The 15,690-nt window shown below is 29.3% G+C and overlaps 2 protein-coding genes and 1 pseudogene across 2 annotated transcripts; 2 read left to right on the forward strand and 1 right to left on the reverse strand.

The window, feature by feature from the left end:
• The first annotated feature begins 3,614 nt into the window (after positions 1-3,614).
• Positions 3,615-5,434, forward strand: LOC130665980 (protein lifeguard 1-like; annotated as a pseudogene).
• Positions 5,435-6,654: 1,220 nt separating this feature from the next.
• Positions 6,655-9,838, forward strand: LOC130664644 (protein PFC0760c). Its single transcript, XM_057464654.1, has 3 exons — positions 6,655-6,894; positions 6,964-7,264; positions 9,035-9,838. The coding sequence occupies exons 1-3, from the start codon at positions 6,749-6,751 to the stop codon at positions 9,785-9,787; spliced, it is 1,200 nt and encodes a 399-aa protein (XP_057320637.1). The 5' UTR covers positions 6,655-6,748; the 3' UTR covers positions 9,788-9,838.
• Positions 9,839-10,033: 195 nt separating this feature from the next.
• On the reverse strand, positions 10,034-15,398 carry LOC130664720 (uncharacterized). The gene is made up of 7 exons (XM_057464791.1): positions 15,097-15,398; positions 14,613-14,828; positions 13,016-13,330; positions 11,490-11,614; positions 11,281-11,398; positions 10,995-11,161; positions 10,034-10,398 (listed from the first exon to the last, which is right to left on the reverse strand). The coding sequence occupies exons 1-7, from the start codon at positions 15,229-15,231 to the stop codon at positions 10,173-10,175; spliced, it is 1,302 nt and encodes a 433-aa protein (XP_057320774.1). The 5' UTR covers positions 15,232-15,398; the 3' UTR covers positions 10,034-10,172.
• Positions 15,399-15,690: the final 292 nt, after the last annotated feature.

The raw sequence follows: 15,690 nt of genomic DNA on the forward strand, positions 1-15,690 counted from the left end.
TGCATGGGAACCCATAGGAATCAATCTAGAAAAGTATAGAATTATGTAAGAATCTATATGAGTGTGAATGTAGCAAACATCAGACAAGTTTAGAACTATAAATAAATAGAGTTAATGATTAAAAAATTGATATTTATAAAAAATGCACTTATTAATTTAGGGGACATCCATTAATTACGTGAGCTCAGAATGAGGGTGGAGAGGTCCAATGAAATCTCACAAAATCTCTTTTAAACCGAGGGGGGGGGGGATATTCGAAAATCTCACCTCAACTTCAAAAAATATAAAATATTACAGATATTAAAAAAAAATTATTTTGAGTGTTTATTTTGCCCGCTAAAATAAATCTCATGCACGGAGAAAAAAATTAAGTAATTTTTACTAAATTTGAAAAGAAATTACAATCCGAGAATAATAATTTTTACAATCTCAAATAGTAATTTTATATCCTGAAGTTGTAATTTGTCTTACCGACATTCTAGAATGTACAGTAACTTACGTAGAATTACATTGGTGATGTAATATTCATCATCTACAAAACAAAAATTGCGACTAATGTACTAACTTTTAATAATTCTGAAAACAATTTTTACTTTTTGTAACATTGAACTATTTTCATATAAATAAATAAATATTAATTTTTTCCAAGCGAAAACTTAACGAAGTTGTATTGTAATTATTATAATAAGTGAAAATTACAATCTAGATAGTAATAATTGAAATAAAAATCTAATTTTCTACAAATCACCGTAATTTTTTTTATAGATTGTAATTTTTTATTTGAGATATAGGAAATTTTTCATTGTGATTGTAATTATTATTTAATTTTGACTTGCATTTTTTTCCGTGTGGCTATTAAAATTATTTAGTTCAAGAGAAATATAAAAAAAATTTAGAGTGATCATAAAGCATCCTCAGCGCTTTCGCACTTGAGGTGTGCGAAAAAAAAAAATGTTTTGGGTATTTAAAAGAAAAGACAATAGTATAGGCAACGTATCAATTATTATTCCCTACGCACGGATTCTCCGAATTACGACAAGTGCCAAGCGCTACTCACGTTTCCAGCCAATTTGCGGAATTTTCCACTGCAGAAAAAAAAACAATTTTTAGCGTCAATCTCGCGTAAGGGGAGGGGGGGGGGTCCAGGCAAATCTCACTAAATCTCACCTAAGAGGGGGAGGAGTTTAAACTGATCAAAAAATAGCTCACTTAATTAATGGATGCCCCCTTTTAAAATTTTTTAAATGCGCATTTTTGTTAAATATCATTTTATTAATTATTTACTCCATTTATTAATAATTTTAAATATGTCTGATGTCTGCTACATTCACAATTATAAAAAAAATACTATTTATCGGTAAAAATACCCATTTTCCCGTCAATTTCGATGGATTCGCCGTAACTTTGCAATCGTATCTTTGTGAAATTATTTTATTTTACGGAGGCTGTAACGTACTTTACCGTATTTTACGGTAAACCCACCGTAATGTACTCATTTACCGTAATTGACGGTAAAAATGTCGCAAATTTTACGGTAAATCAGGTCTGCTAGGGTATTTACACGGTAAGATATGCATGGCGTTCAACACCATGCTGGTATGGTCTCAAAACAGATACTAAAATAGTATACGAAATATTCCAAGACAGTATTGTAACACGGAAAAAATAATCGGTAGCAGCTACCGATTATTTTTCGGTAGCTGTTACCGATCTTTTTGGTATCAGTGTGCGTACGTGCCCGTGTGTGCGCGTACGCGTGCTTGTGCGTACAAGTGTGTGCCTACGAGTTCGAATATTTTGAGTGGCCAAATTTGCCACAGCTATAGAGAATCAGCCGAAAAATGGATAAGTAGGGGAAGAGGGGGCAAAATGCCCCCTCCCCCCCCCAAATTTTTAGCATAAAAAGTGTTTGGGGCGGCGATGGGCAACATAGGACACTGAGGCAAAATGGGCCACTGAGGCAAAACGGTTCCCCCAAAATTTTTAACATGAAAAGTGTTCGGGGGGAGGGGTAAAATGGGCTGCCTAGACTTTGAAAACTTACGAATATTTTTTAGCCAAACGCCTTATTTAACAAAAACGTCGAATTAAGTTATTTTAAAGTCCAAATCTTCACTATCAACTCTTTTTTATACTAAATACATAGCAAAAAGTTTCAAAACATGAAACAAGCGAGAAACATACATTGAATTTTGTTGAGGACCCGTTTTACTCAACTCTTCAGGATTTTTTAATTTTGATAGACACAGCAAATTAACACCAAAAACTCAGCAGAAGAAAAAAAAAAGTGAAACAAGCTGAAAAACTCACATTATGAAAATTTTTTGAGGGGGGTCCATTTTTCCCCACATTTTTTAATTTTTTATTATTAATGGATAGAGCAAATTAAGGTCAAATACTTGGCAAGGGATTAAAAAAAGTAAAACAAGTAGAAAAAACTGAAGAGTTGAAAATTGGAAAAGAAAAAATCTTAAGGGGCCCATTTCGCCCCCCTCCTATTCCCTATTTGATTTTTTTTTAGTTGACGATAAAAACATAAAAAAATTCGGCTGGTCCATTTTGCCCCAGGTGTCATGTGTAGGGCTAAAAATGCGCATGTATATCAGATTTATAATATTTAACAAAAAAAAAAAAATTTTTTTTTCAATCAAAATTGTAGAGGGGCCTCTTTGCCTTCTGGGACTCGTTCACGGAAAAAAATAATCGGTAACAGTTACCGAAACAATCGGTAATAGCTACCGATTATTTTTCGGTAGCCGTTACCGAAATTATCGGTATCTGCTACCGAAATAATCGGTAACCGCTACCGAAATAATCGGTAGCTGGTACCGAAAATTAATCGGTAGCAGTTACTGAAAATTAATCGGTAGTAGTTACCAATTATTTCGGTAGCAGTTACCAATTATTTCGGTAGCTGTTACCGAAATAATCGGTAGCGGCTACCGAAAAGTAATCGGTAGCGGCTACCGAAAAGTAATCGGTAGCTGCTACCGATTATTTTTTTCCGTTAACGAGTCCCAGAAGTATGGCGTTATTTACTATACTGTATAGTACTGGAGCTATTGTATTGCTCACACGTATGCATAGTAGGCACGGCGAAACAGCATGGCCCTGAGACCCATGCTACAATGCCGAGGGCATAATGCTACTAGTTTTTCCGGCCATAATTTCTAGCATATACTATCGTATTACCACCAAAACTGTATAGATGTCGTTAGAATAGGTTTATCGGCCAGAAGTAATGTGGATACGGCAATACAGTATGGGCCTGACGGCCATACTGACATTGCGGCATCCGCGACAACTATTGCCAATGTTACTCTTCCCGCAATGGTTGAATCATCTATGCATACAATTTTATAACCTATAACAATCTTCGATACCATACAGTGTGGCATTGTCGTCCATTCTGGCATATAATAATAAACTGGTAATTTATTGAGATATTATTATTGTTGGTAATTTTAGCTTCTTTAATCAGCTAAACCAATTCACTTAAATATCGCACGTTATTTGATATTTTTTTTGTTACAAGACATAGCCCTGATTTTAAAAAATGATTTGGAATGATTCAAAACAATTTGAATCGACTAATATATGGATATATACTTAACATGGAGCAAATCATATTTCTTAATCAGGGAGTACACAAATCTTCACTGCATCGTAATCTTCCGATAATTCAAATAACTTGTTTACCTAATTAATTAACTAGTTGATGATTTAAGTGAGTTTTTGAATTATCGGAATAGTTGCTGACTTAATTCCGCATTAGTTTTAAAAAGTACATCAATTTTCAAGCTTCATATCATAGGAAGCAGAATAAGTATCGAGTAAAACCATTAACAGCAATGGAACCTCGATGCAATAATTCATCAACATAATATAATTACTTTATCTTCACATAAATCACGTGATATAATCGTAAGTTTTAATCATCGTTGCTTATCATAAATTATAATTTGCTTGCGCAGGGTATCCTTATCCACCGAATCCCGAGTATCCACCTAATCCAGGCTATCCACCACCACAAGGCGACTGGAATAACGGTCAAGCACCACCAGGTATATATTTTACAATTTTAATTATTTAATTTATTACTACTGGTGATGTAATTTTAAACAACAAATCAATGCACGCAGCTGGATTCATTCCAACCGGAGGAAATTACGGACAAGGAACATCACCAGTTCCACCTACTGCAGCATTTTCTCACCAGCCCGGAATGTCCAGGCCAAGTGATGGAGACCAGACCCCTCACAGTAAGCCTCACGGGCTTTGATTTTAGCTTCCAAACAATCAGAGTGGGATTCGTTAGAAAAGTCACTGCTTTTGTGACGTGTCAGTTGGCGCTGATACGGATTGTTATTTCACTTTTCATGGTTCATGAGCCGACTAAACAATATGTGCGAAATCACGAGGGATTATTTTGCGCTGCAGTTGTTATTTTAATTGTATCATTGATTTGTATAATGGCTTGCTGTACTAGTGTAAGACGTAAGGTTCCAATGAATTTCATACTTCTTTTCCTATTCACCAGCGCAGCAAATTTTATGCTTGGTATTCTGTCATCTCGAAATCATGGCCCTGGGGTATGTTTATAAAGTGTGCAGTCAACTGATCCCAACAATTTTATACCAGAAGTGATCCCTACAAATTGATCCCACCGAAACCTGATCCCATCGATAATTACCAACATAAATTCAAAATATATGTAAAAACATATATTATGCGATCGGTGGGATCTGTTGTTGGTGGGATCGATTGTCGTGTGATCACTTGTCGGGGATCAGTTGTCATGAAACCTGTTTTTAATAATCATTTTTTAAAAATTAAAATTTTAAATTATTAATGAAAATAATTATATTATTTTTAATTATTTAGGTAGCACTGGCAGTGGGAATAATGTTAGCGGCATATTTCTCAGTAACATACTTTGCATACAAAACTAAATGGGACTTTACTGGCATGGGAGCTGCGCTCTTTGTTGCCCTAATTTGTCTCATGTTATTTGGAATAATCGCTATGTTCTGTCGTGAAAAAATAATAACAATTGTTTATAGTGCAGCTGGTGCTCTACTATTTTCATTGCATTTACTTTATGACACCCAATTGTTAGTGGGCGGTAGACACAAATATTCTATTTCACCCGAAGAGTACATTTTGGCTGCATTGAATCTTTATCTTGATCTCATTAATATCTTTATCCATATTTTGTCTATTATTGCAGAAATACGCCATGGGGACCCCCATGGTGGAAAGTAGCTGACTATTAACTCTTCAGTATCTCTACACTATCGTGTAGAGAGATAAAAAATGTAATAATTTATAAATAATGATTTATAAAGAATATTTATAAAAAAAAATATATATTTGTAATACAAATTAAATTTAATATAATTAAATTAATTGTATATTTACAATACAAATTAAACTCGTTAAATTCATATATAATTATTACATAACGATTCATATAAATTTTTTAACCCTAATCCGGTGTCGTTGTTTTTAGGACACGTAAACGTTGAACATGGGTAATTGGCGTCCGCCGATTATTTAACTATGTTTTTCTGTAAGGAAAAATCTGAATAAATTTTTAGGTCTTCTTTGGACTTCTAAATATGCGATAGAGTTGTTACCAGTCTCGAAAATACCTGTTTCGGTGACACGACCGATGATCCAAACACAATTTGTGTGTGAGTATATTTTTAAAGTTACATACACACAAAAAAAAAATTATCGATTGAAGGTAAAATATTCTTGATTCAAGAAAATTTTTTTGAAGACCTAAATTTTCTCAGATAAAGTAGAAATCTTCTCCAATCAAGACGAATTCTCTTGGCTCAAGAAAATCTTGACTTGGTTCCCGAAAACGTTTGTCTTCAAAAATATTTTCTTGACTCAAGATATCTGTTTTTTCTGTGTACGCACTATACATATCTAATATAAAAAAAATCGGTCTGTCAGTTGACCCTGCGGGCCAGCCCCAAAACTTCCCGCTGTTTTCGAGCTCAAGAACCTCGAAAACATTATTGTGAATACATTTTCGAAACTACGTTTGTGTGCTGTTGTTTTCGAAAAAAAAACGTTTTTTACCATTTTTTCTCCAACGATATCTCTCAAACGAATAAACCGATTGAGACGGTTGAGGTGGCAATCGACGCGTTTTGTCAAGTTCTAAAGCTGATCAAATTTTTGATTCGATTTATCGAGTAGTTTTTGAGATATTTCAGAAAAAATAAAAATTTTTTTTGAGTAATATAAAACCAAAAATAGTTTCAAGAGAAAGAAACACATTCTTAATGATGATAACAGTTTAAAAAAAAAAAAAAAAAAAAAAAAAGAACAATTTTTTTATCATTTTTTGGAGGGGGGCCTCTCTGCCCCACAAAAAAATTTTTTTTTGAGAATTTCGGCAAAATGTCCATAAATTTGTTCGAAATAGGACAAAAGTTAAGTGATCTGATGGTTGAAAGACACAAAAAGTAATAATTGGCTTAGGGGGGCCGCTCTGCCCCACCCTCCCCTACTTTTGACGGTTTGCCTACAAGTAAAAAAAAAAAAAATTATTTTCAAAAATTAAAAGTTTCCCGCTGAATTTTAAAAATTGGCGCCATCTGATGTGAGTTTGAAATTTCTTAACCTAAAATCAAAACCTAAAAAGTATTAAACATGTAATCATAACAAATATTTTGTTTACTTATTTATTGATTAATTAATTAGTCAATTAATTAATTAAAACTAACAAATGGACGCCTGTAAAACATTTTATTGTGCTGCTGGATTTCGTGAGGATGTCAACGAAGTAATATCACGTTTCAAATCACTAGAGTCACATAAATATTGTGATTTTGCACAAGTATGGAAAAGTATGAAATTCCATCGAATCTTTACGTGAGTATTTAATTAATTATTAATTAATAAATTAACTAAATGATTAATTAATTATGTAAATAAATTTAGAGGACGATCAACGCGTTCAGAACTGATGGAATTTTGTGAAGAGGCTCTGGATATGTCCAAAGAGTATTTGATAACGAATGAAAGAGATCCAGTTGAAAAAATCGGCGGTTTATTTATGATGTACAGTATTTATTTTTCAATGCCATTAAAAGGACCTAAGATACGAATCATTATGTCAGAATGGGAAATTTTAATAACATTTAAAAAAATGCTCGTTGAAAATGAAAGATGGGATTGTATTATGGTATTGAACAAATTAGTTGACGCTAATGCATTTTCGCATTGTTTATGTGATAATGAGGTAAGATAATTATATTTTTATCAAAGATAACCCGTGTAAAAAAAATTTTCGTTCATGATGAATTTAGATCTGAATTTCATGACGAAACTCAGATCGTGACACAAATGTGACTTTCTTCATGTATTTACTCCAACTTTTCGTCTAGTAAATTAGTACCAATTATAAAATTATTTTATTAGGTCTTTGAATTGGACTTGGGATGACCGATAGAAATTTGACTGAATTTTCTATTCAGAAATTACCAATAAAATTTCTATCAAGTACTTAATTTACGTAAATCAGTTTCGATTGTAAAATTAATTTAGTGAATGAACTTCGGATCACTTGGATTTAAACTTCACTGAGTCATAATTTTGTCGTGATTAAAGTTGTTGATACAAGTTCATTATGAAAGTCATATTTGTGTCACGGTCTGAGTTTCGAGATGAAATTTATATCTAAATTCATAATGAACGATAATTTTTTTACACGGGAAGGTAAAAGACCTAGTACACGATCTTTGATGTATTTGTATACTAGACTGTCAGAAGAAAAATTTTTTTCCGACGTTTTAATTCTGAGATCTTGTAGGAAATTGAATCTTCTCCAAAAAAAGTCTTTTGTGTCATGCGTTTAAAGTTGATAAAAAAAAAGTTAAATGGGACAGGAGATTCCTCGTGCGCAAGCTCAATTTTTGAGATACAGAGCTGAAATTTTAGGATTTTTCTTTTTTTTACTATTCAAATAACTTTTTACATGTTTTTAATAAAAAAAAAAAAAAGTGATTTTTTTTATTATGACACCCTAATAAATATACAAATACATGGAGTGATCGAGTACTAATTCACTGATCGGGTACTACATCTTTTACCTTACCCATATGATCTTTAAAAATATATGATACTGAATGATCCTTAAGTTAGCAGACAATTAAAAATTTTCGGATTTTTTTAACTTCAACAATTCAATCTTTAAAAAAAGTAATGAAAATATGCACACGTAAATATCAAGAGCTTAGGGTATAGGTGACGTTTTTGGCCACTATAGGATCTACAAAAATTGATTTTTGAGATTTATGTACCAAATAATTAGGGTAGAGGTACCATTTGTGGGCACTCCTCTATTTTTTGATACTTAATAGTTTATTATAATTAATGAAAAATTATCAAATAAAATTTCCATAGCAATAGTGCGATAAAGTTATTTGTGTACACATTTAAAAAAAAAAAGTTATGACATTGTGCCTTTTACAAATTATTTTACTTAAATTTTTTGAGTGTCCAAAAGTGGCCAAAAGCGGTACCTCTACCATGAAATTTAAAAAATTGTCGACCCAAATGAATTATCTGCGATAAAACTTTTTGCAAAATTGAGTTGAGTAACTTGAGTCAAAATACTAGATTACAGAGGATTATTAATAAACTAAAATTAAAATTAAAGTAATTAATACAAAAAAGAATAATATTATTAAGTAATAAATTCAATCACCCTAATAATAAATATTATTCTTAGTATTATTATTATTATTATTATTATTATTATTATTATTATTATTTATTTATTTCCAATGTATAGATTACATTTGTAACTTTTTAAATTTTTTTCTTTGCTCATAATCTAGGGTAATTGAATTCTTTGTAATATATTATATTATTTAATCTAAAATATTATTCTTAGTAATTTTTTACTTGAATAAAATTTTTAATGACGATAAAAATTAATTTTTACTTGATAATTTTTAAAATAAAATAAAAATGATTCACAATAATAATAATATTTAAATTTATTTAGCGTGGATTGGAAAATTACTACGTATTGAAAGATTTTATGAAAGGAAATTCCCGACCAGTAGAATCACAGAAGAAAAAAAAAGAATTAATATCAATATTCGAGGACGTTATGAATGAAGCAAATAATTATTCAAATTTAAAAAGTAAACTGAAGTACAAATTGGGTGCCAACGCAATACGGGCGCCATTATTATTTGATGTTGACGCTCTAAAAAAGATCGCTGACAACGTTAAAAATCTAGATCAACTCGTTAAAAGTAACACTCAGGACAAGCACAATTTACGCCGCAGCCATCGCACAACTTGTCCGCCTGATTATACTAATGGACAAAATGATAATAATGTAGGGCAAGACTCGGATCAAGATTATCATCAAGATTCAGATTCGAATGATGACGATCCTGATTATCAAGCCAACAGTCCCGAATCGATTGACAATGAGGACATGAATTATAATGAAGATGAGATGGAGCAGGACCAGGACCAAGAGCTGGAGCATGAGCACGAGGAAGAGGAAGAGGACGAGGATGAGTCTGATATTAATATAAAACAGAACCAAAAACCTACTGATAATGATTTTGATTACGCGTTAAATAAAAATAATTATGATAATGACGATCAAGTGCCATCGACTTCTAGAAACGATAATATGAGTAACGACTTTGATTATTTGCCTCATATTAAAATGGAAAAATTCACATATGTCTCAGATTCATCTGATGAATCTATTAATTTTGATGACTATCGATTGTAATTATTCGATTTTTTTTTTATTACTGTAAATATATTTTTTATATTTTTTAAATCAGTTTTATAATTCTGAGATTCATAAATTATTTTTACACAAAAAAAAAAATATTTTGAATTTTTTTAAATGAAAACAAATTTTTTTGGCGCAAAAAATTTTTTACTCGCCCAAGTAAATTTTTTTCTAAATTTATGGTTCAAAAAAATTCTGAGGTGAGTAAAAAAATTTTGCGTCAAGAAATTATTTTTTCCTAGTAGTTTTTTAAGATTAAAAAAAAAAAAATATTTATGAATTGAAAGATTTATTATTTTATTTTAAACACAAAAGCCTCGAAATAGATTTTATAATTATTTTTGAAAAGTTAAGTGAGAGTAGACTGTAATTATTATTTTTAGTAGACTTTAAGTTGATTATTGTCGTCGAAACCGGCACTATGACCGGCATTGCGTACAATAAAGCTGGTGCCGTCGTAATGCATCCGACGTTCGCCGCGACGTACAAATAAGTGGGATGTCTGGCCCAAGGAAGCAGTGCAATGCATAAATGGTGTTGTCAATGAGGCTGTTCCATTGCTCGGTGATGTTCTCAGTTGATATTTATTGCTGTTCCTTGCAATTCTGTACAGAGAATTTTTTTTTTATTTTTTTCATTTTTTAAATAATTAAATTAAATTTTTATTTAAGTGAAATTTTGAAAAAGAAAAAAATTTTTTTCATGATGTAGGAAATTTTTTAAACACGTTATTTAAAATAAATGATATAATTTTTACTTAATTTACGAGAGGAAAAAAAAATATGTATGTAGAAATTCACACAAAAAAAAAATCACGTCGACTTCCCAAGGGTGAAAACTTTTTTTTTTTTGATGATCTATTAAATTGCAATGGTTTAAAAAATTTTTTCATATCTGATTCATGTCTATGGAAAAAAAATTATTTTTAAAATATTTTGTTAATTTTTTTTTTTTTATTCAGTTCAAAGTTTTATGCAAGTGAATTTTTTTGAACAGAAGTTATTAACAATTTATTTAATTAATTGATAAATAAATAAATAAATAAATTTATTTACTTTACGAGAGTTGAAAAAAAAATTTGTATGTAAAAGTTAAAAAAAAATTTTCATATTTAACTCATTTCTATAGAGGTTAAAAATAAGATAGTAGTATTTTATAAATAATTTGATATTTTTGCAGCTGAAAAATTATTTTTCTTTACCTCACAAGTCCATCGGAAGTTTGCGATACTCTGACGTTATTGATAATCCAATTTTCAACTCCTTCTTCAGTTACCCAGTATTGAGCGGCATTGAGAGCTGTCGTTGCTTCTTGGAGACATGCTGGTCCGTGTCTTGACTCAGCATAAAACACGCTCAATGAAAAATCCTAATAAATCGACGAAAAAATTAAGTTATTATTCGAGCGGGAAAATGTTTGTACCGGTTTATAAATTTTTTTTTTTCAATGATCTCTTAATTTATAAGAGTTTAAAAAAATTTTCGTACTTGACTCATATCCGAAAATGAATCTGTGGTAGTTCTTGTTCCCGCTGCGTCAACTAAGTACACCAACGCACATTGTTCTGAAGTAAAACTTACTCCTTTGTACCACATTTTAGCGAATCTGTTCACATAAAAAAAAATAACAAAAAAAAAATATATTAATAAATTAAAAAATAAAAGTAATAATTTATTAACACTAAATTTAAACAAACTTGTTATTTCCATGGGAATCATGAGCAAGAATTTCAACACGTGATCCATATTGATAAATCCGTCCATTAGGATGCAAAAGTGCTGCTGCTGATCCAGATCCACTCAAAGATAATACAATATTATTCTATTGCAATAAATTTTAATTTTAATTTTAATTACGTAAAAAAAAAAAAATGTAATTTTTTATAGCTTCCCTATCAAAAAAATTCTTGTGGGATTGCCTGGGAACCCATAGGAATCCATATAGAAGTATGGAATTATGTAAGAATCCATAGGAATTAATATCGAAGTGTATGAATTTATATAAGAATCCATGGGTATTTGGATTTCCTCATGGGAAATCCATACAGGAAACTCTCCTGGATTCCCATATAGGAACTTGACGTAGGAATTTGGATGTATGTATTTGTTTGTAGGAAATTTATATTGGAATCTGGGTTTCTATATAAGTAACTTCTATAGAATCCAGGGTATATCTGGACTTCTATGTCTATCGTCTAGCGAGACGTTTGTATGAATAAAAGAAAAAATTAATAGTCTATTAGCAGGATACTTTTTAACAAAAATTTGATTAATTGATGCTTTTTATATCGGTACTTGTAACAAGTCATTGATTTATTAATTAAATCAACAAGTATTACATCTTTATAGACAAATAATTTTAATAAAACATTAAATTAAGAATTGTACAAAGGTATTGTACTCCAGAAAATTTTACGATCCTGAAGTTAGCAGACAATTAAAAATTTTTTGATTTTTTTGAACAATTAAATTTGAAGAAAAATAAAAACTAAAAATATGCACATGTAGAAAATTTAAAAGACTTTAAGGAGATACGCTACCGGACCTTTTTCTCACACTCAGAAAAATCAACGGAACGATCGTTGTTGCACTCGTAGAGTAAATGAGAATTTTAAAACAATTTTTCTTGGAAACGAATTAGAATTTTTGAAAATACGAAATTTCTAGCCTTCTATTTAAGTTTCCAAAAACGCTAAAGACTCTATTTTAGATTTCCAGTATTTGACGGTGAATTAAATTTAATTGAAAATCGGTTACCTTTACCCCTTAAGTGCAATTTTTTGAAATATTTTTTTTTTTATAATTTTTCGCTTTAAAAAAAATCCAGAAGTTATTAGACGGCTAACTTCAGTCTCATGAAATTTTATGAAAACACTTGCGCTTTTTATGAAATTTGTATCAATAACGTGACGCGTTTTGTTAATTTTCCTAATTCCTAATCCATACAAGATTCCCATAGGGATTTTGCTATGGCGCAGATTCCCATGGGAAATCGTAAAAATTTCTATGGGAATCCATACTAGATTTCCATGTGGATTTGCCATGGTGTGGATTCTCATAGGAACCCATGTGAGAATTTATGTCGGGATCTATGCTGGATTTCTATTGGAAACCGTATGGGAATCCATCCGACAACGCCATGTGGCAACCTTCATAGGAATCTACGCTGGATTCCCACGTGGATATTTTTGATAGGGAATTGTAGTAAATGAAAAAATAAAACCTTAAAATTAATAACTCTGACAGCACGATCGACAGTCATGTCAACGCGAATACGATTGTGAAGTCTCAGTGATATTGTACCGTGTGGTGTAGCGACAGCACCAACACTACCCCCTTCAATATCATGATCGCGCCAATTTTCCCCATAAATACAATTATTATTGTCCTCTGAAGGATAATAAGGCGTAATTAGTGATTTTGTGGGATTTCTTTGGCGCCAAATAGCGTTCGCTCCATTATAATTTGAATTATTATTTATTCCAGTCCATTGATCGCTTGGTGGTGATTCCAAATACTTTGAAAAATCGTTGAAACGCTAAATATAAAATTTATTAGCTTATTTTATAAATACATTGAAAGACCATTGAGCTTTTTTATTTTTCAAAATAAAATTTAAAAACGGTTTTCATAAATTTATTCTATGGTGTGAAAAATTATTGAGATCGGTTATTAATTCGAGAGAAATTCAAGGGAAAGTCATATATTTGTACTTGGGTATTAATTAAAAATTTTTTTAAATCTCTGTCTTATTTTTGTTTTAAAAATCGCCATTTAGTAAAATAGTTTTTTTAATTTTTAAAAATTAATTATTCGTGATTTTTAAAAAAACTCGATCTAATCCATTTTGATATTTTATTCCAAGCAATTATTTAAGGTTTTGAAAACAATTTTTGTAAGAATAATCGTAAAAAAATTAATCAAAGTAATTATTTGAAATTTTTTTTAAATTTTCTGTTGAGCAAATAATTTTAAAAAAATTATTCATTATTTTTATGAAATTGTCTCTCGATAGAATTTTTTTAAAAATTAAATCCAGTGACTATTTTTAGTTTCAAAAAAAAATTTAAGTGGTCATAAGAAATTTTTTTGTTGCTAAAATAATAAAAAAAAAAATTTTTTTTAGTTATCATTTGTTAAAATTCGTTGTGTCATAAAATTGTTTTTAAAAATCCAATTCCATTCATGATTTTCAACCAAATGGTCATAATATTCAAAAATTATGTAATAAAAGTAATTATTAAAAATTATTTTTAAATTTTCTGCTGAAGAAATAATTTCAAAAACATTAATCCAAATAATAATGTACGATTTTTAAAAATTGTCTTTTGATAAAATTGTTTTTAAGAATAAAAACCAGTGATGATTTTTGATTTTAAAACAAATTACAGTATCAGAAATTGTCTGTTGCTAAAATAATTTTAAAAAACAATCAATGTAATTATTTATGATTTTTTAAAAATTGTTAATAAAATTTTTTTTTTAAATTTAATCCAAGTAATTACTTATGAATTTAGAAAAATTTTTTGTTGATAAAATAATTAAAAAAAAAAATAATCAAAATAATTATTTATGACTTCAAAAAATTGTCTCTATAAAATTATTTTTCAAAATTTAATCCACTCAAATATTTATTCTTAAAAATCAATTTTTCTGTTTAATTTTTTTTTAAATTTCATCACATTAATAAATTACGATTTAAACAAACAATTTCCGTTGATTAAACAGGTTTTCAAAAATTAATCAAACTAATTTTTTTTTACTGGAAATTCCCTATTTGATGATTCATAAAAAAAAAAAATTAATGAATTATTGCTTACCTGAAAATTATTATTATTATCATTAGGATGATAATTATAAGTCGTATAAAGTGACCTAGGTTTCATGGCAACGTGATAATTCTCACGATTATTGGAAGAATAGTGGCTTTGGATATGCGGCGCCGAATTTGATGTTGATGGATAATTTTGATAAATGTCATTGTTTTTATATTCTTTCTTACCATCGATTACTGATGACGTATTTGTCATTTTAGTCTTCATATAATTTTATTAAAAAGAAAATTAAAATTTTAAAAATCATTAGAAATTAAAATAAAAAATTATAGATTCTGTAAAATATTTACTGAAGAATTTTATAAAATTACGTAATGAAATAATTAAAATTCCATTGCGAATTAATTAAATTTAATTATTATTTTAAAATATACAAGAAAATGACAATAATTTCTAGGATTTATATCTTTGTTTATTGTCTAGATAAATAAATTATTAATTAATTTAAATTTCTAAAGAGATAAATTACCTTTGAGTCATTAGCACTGCGTGGCTTACGACGACGTGATTTACGATTAGACTTATTATTGGAAGACATTGAATGATCAACATCACTTAAGTTATCTGCGCTCAATGAATTTCTATTGTGTTGATTACTGATCATATTTTTTTTTAAATTTTATTCAACGTCACTTAATATGGTCTTGATTTGTTTTTTTTTAATTAATTAATTAATTAATTAATAATTGTTAGCGTAATAGTTATTTATTTATTCAATTAATTAGTATGAGGAATGAATTGTTTATCGACCGTAACCATGAGTAAGAGATTTGTTTTTATTTTAAGATGACGATCGTTGTTTTTTTTTTTTTTTTTTTTTTTAAATGTATATGAAATAAATGAATATTCAAATATTTTTTTATGATATTGGAATGATATTTTAAAAATGATAAGAAAACTGTTATTCTATTTTTATACATATTTTTGTTAAAAATTTATATGTATAAATATTTTAGCGTGATTTTGCAACATTTTTTTGCCTGGCGGGTTATAAATATTTCGTAAATATAAAAAATATAAACACTTCCTTAAAATATAGCTGTCGATAAAAATTTTAAAAGGT

Source organism: Microplitis mediator, chromosome 3 (genome assembly GCF_029852145.1).
Source record: "Microplitis mediator isolate UGA2020A chromosome 3, iyMicMedi2.1, whole genome shotgun sequence".
Lineage (NCBI taxonomy): Eukaryota > Metazoa > Arthropoda > Insecta > Hymenoptera > Braconidae > Microplitis > Microplitis mediator.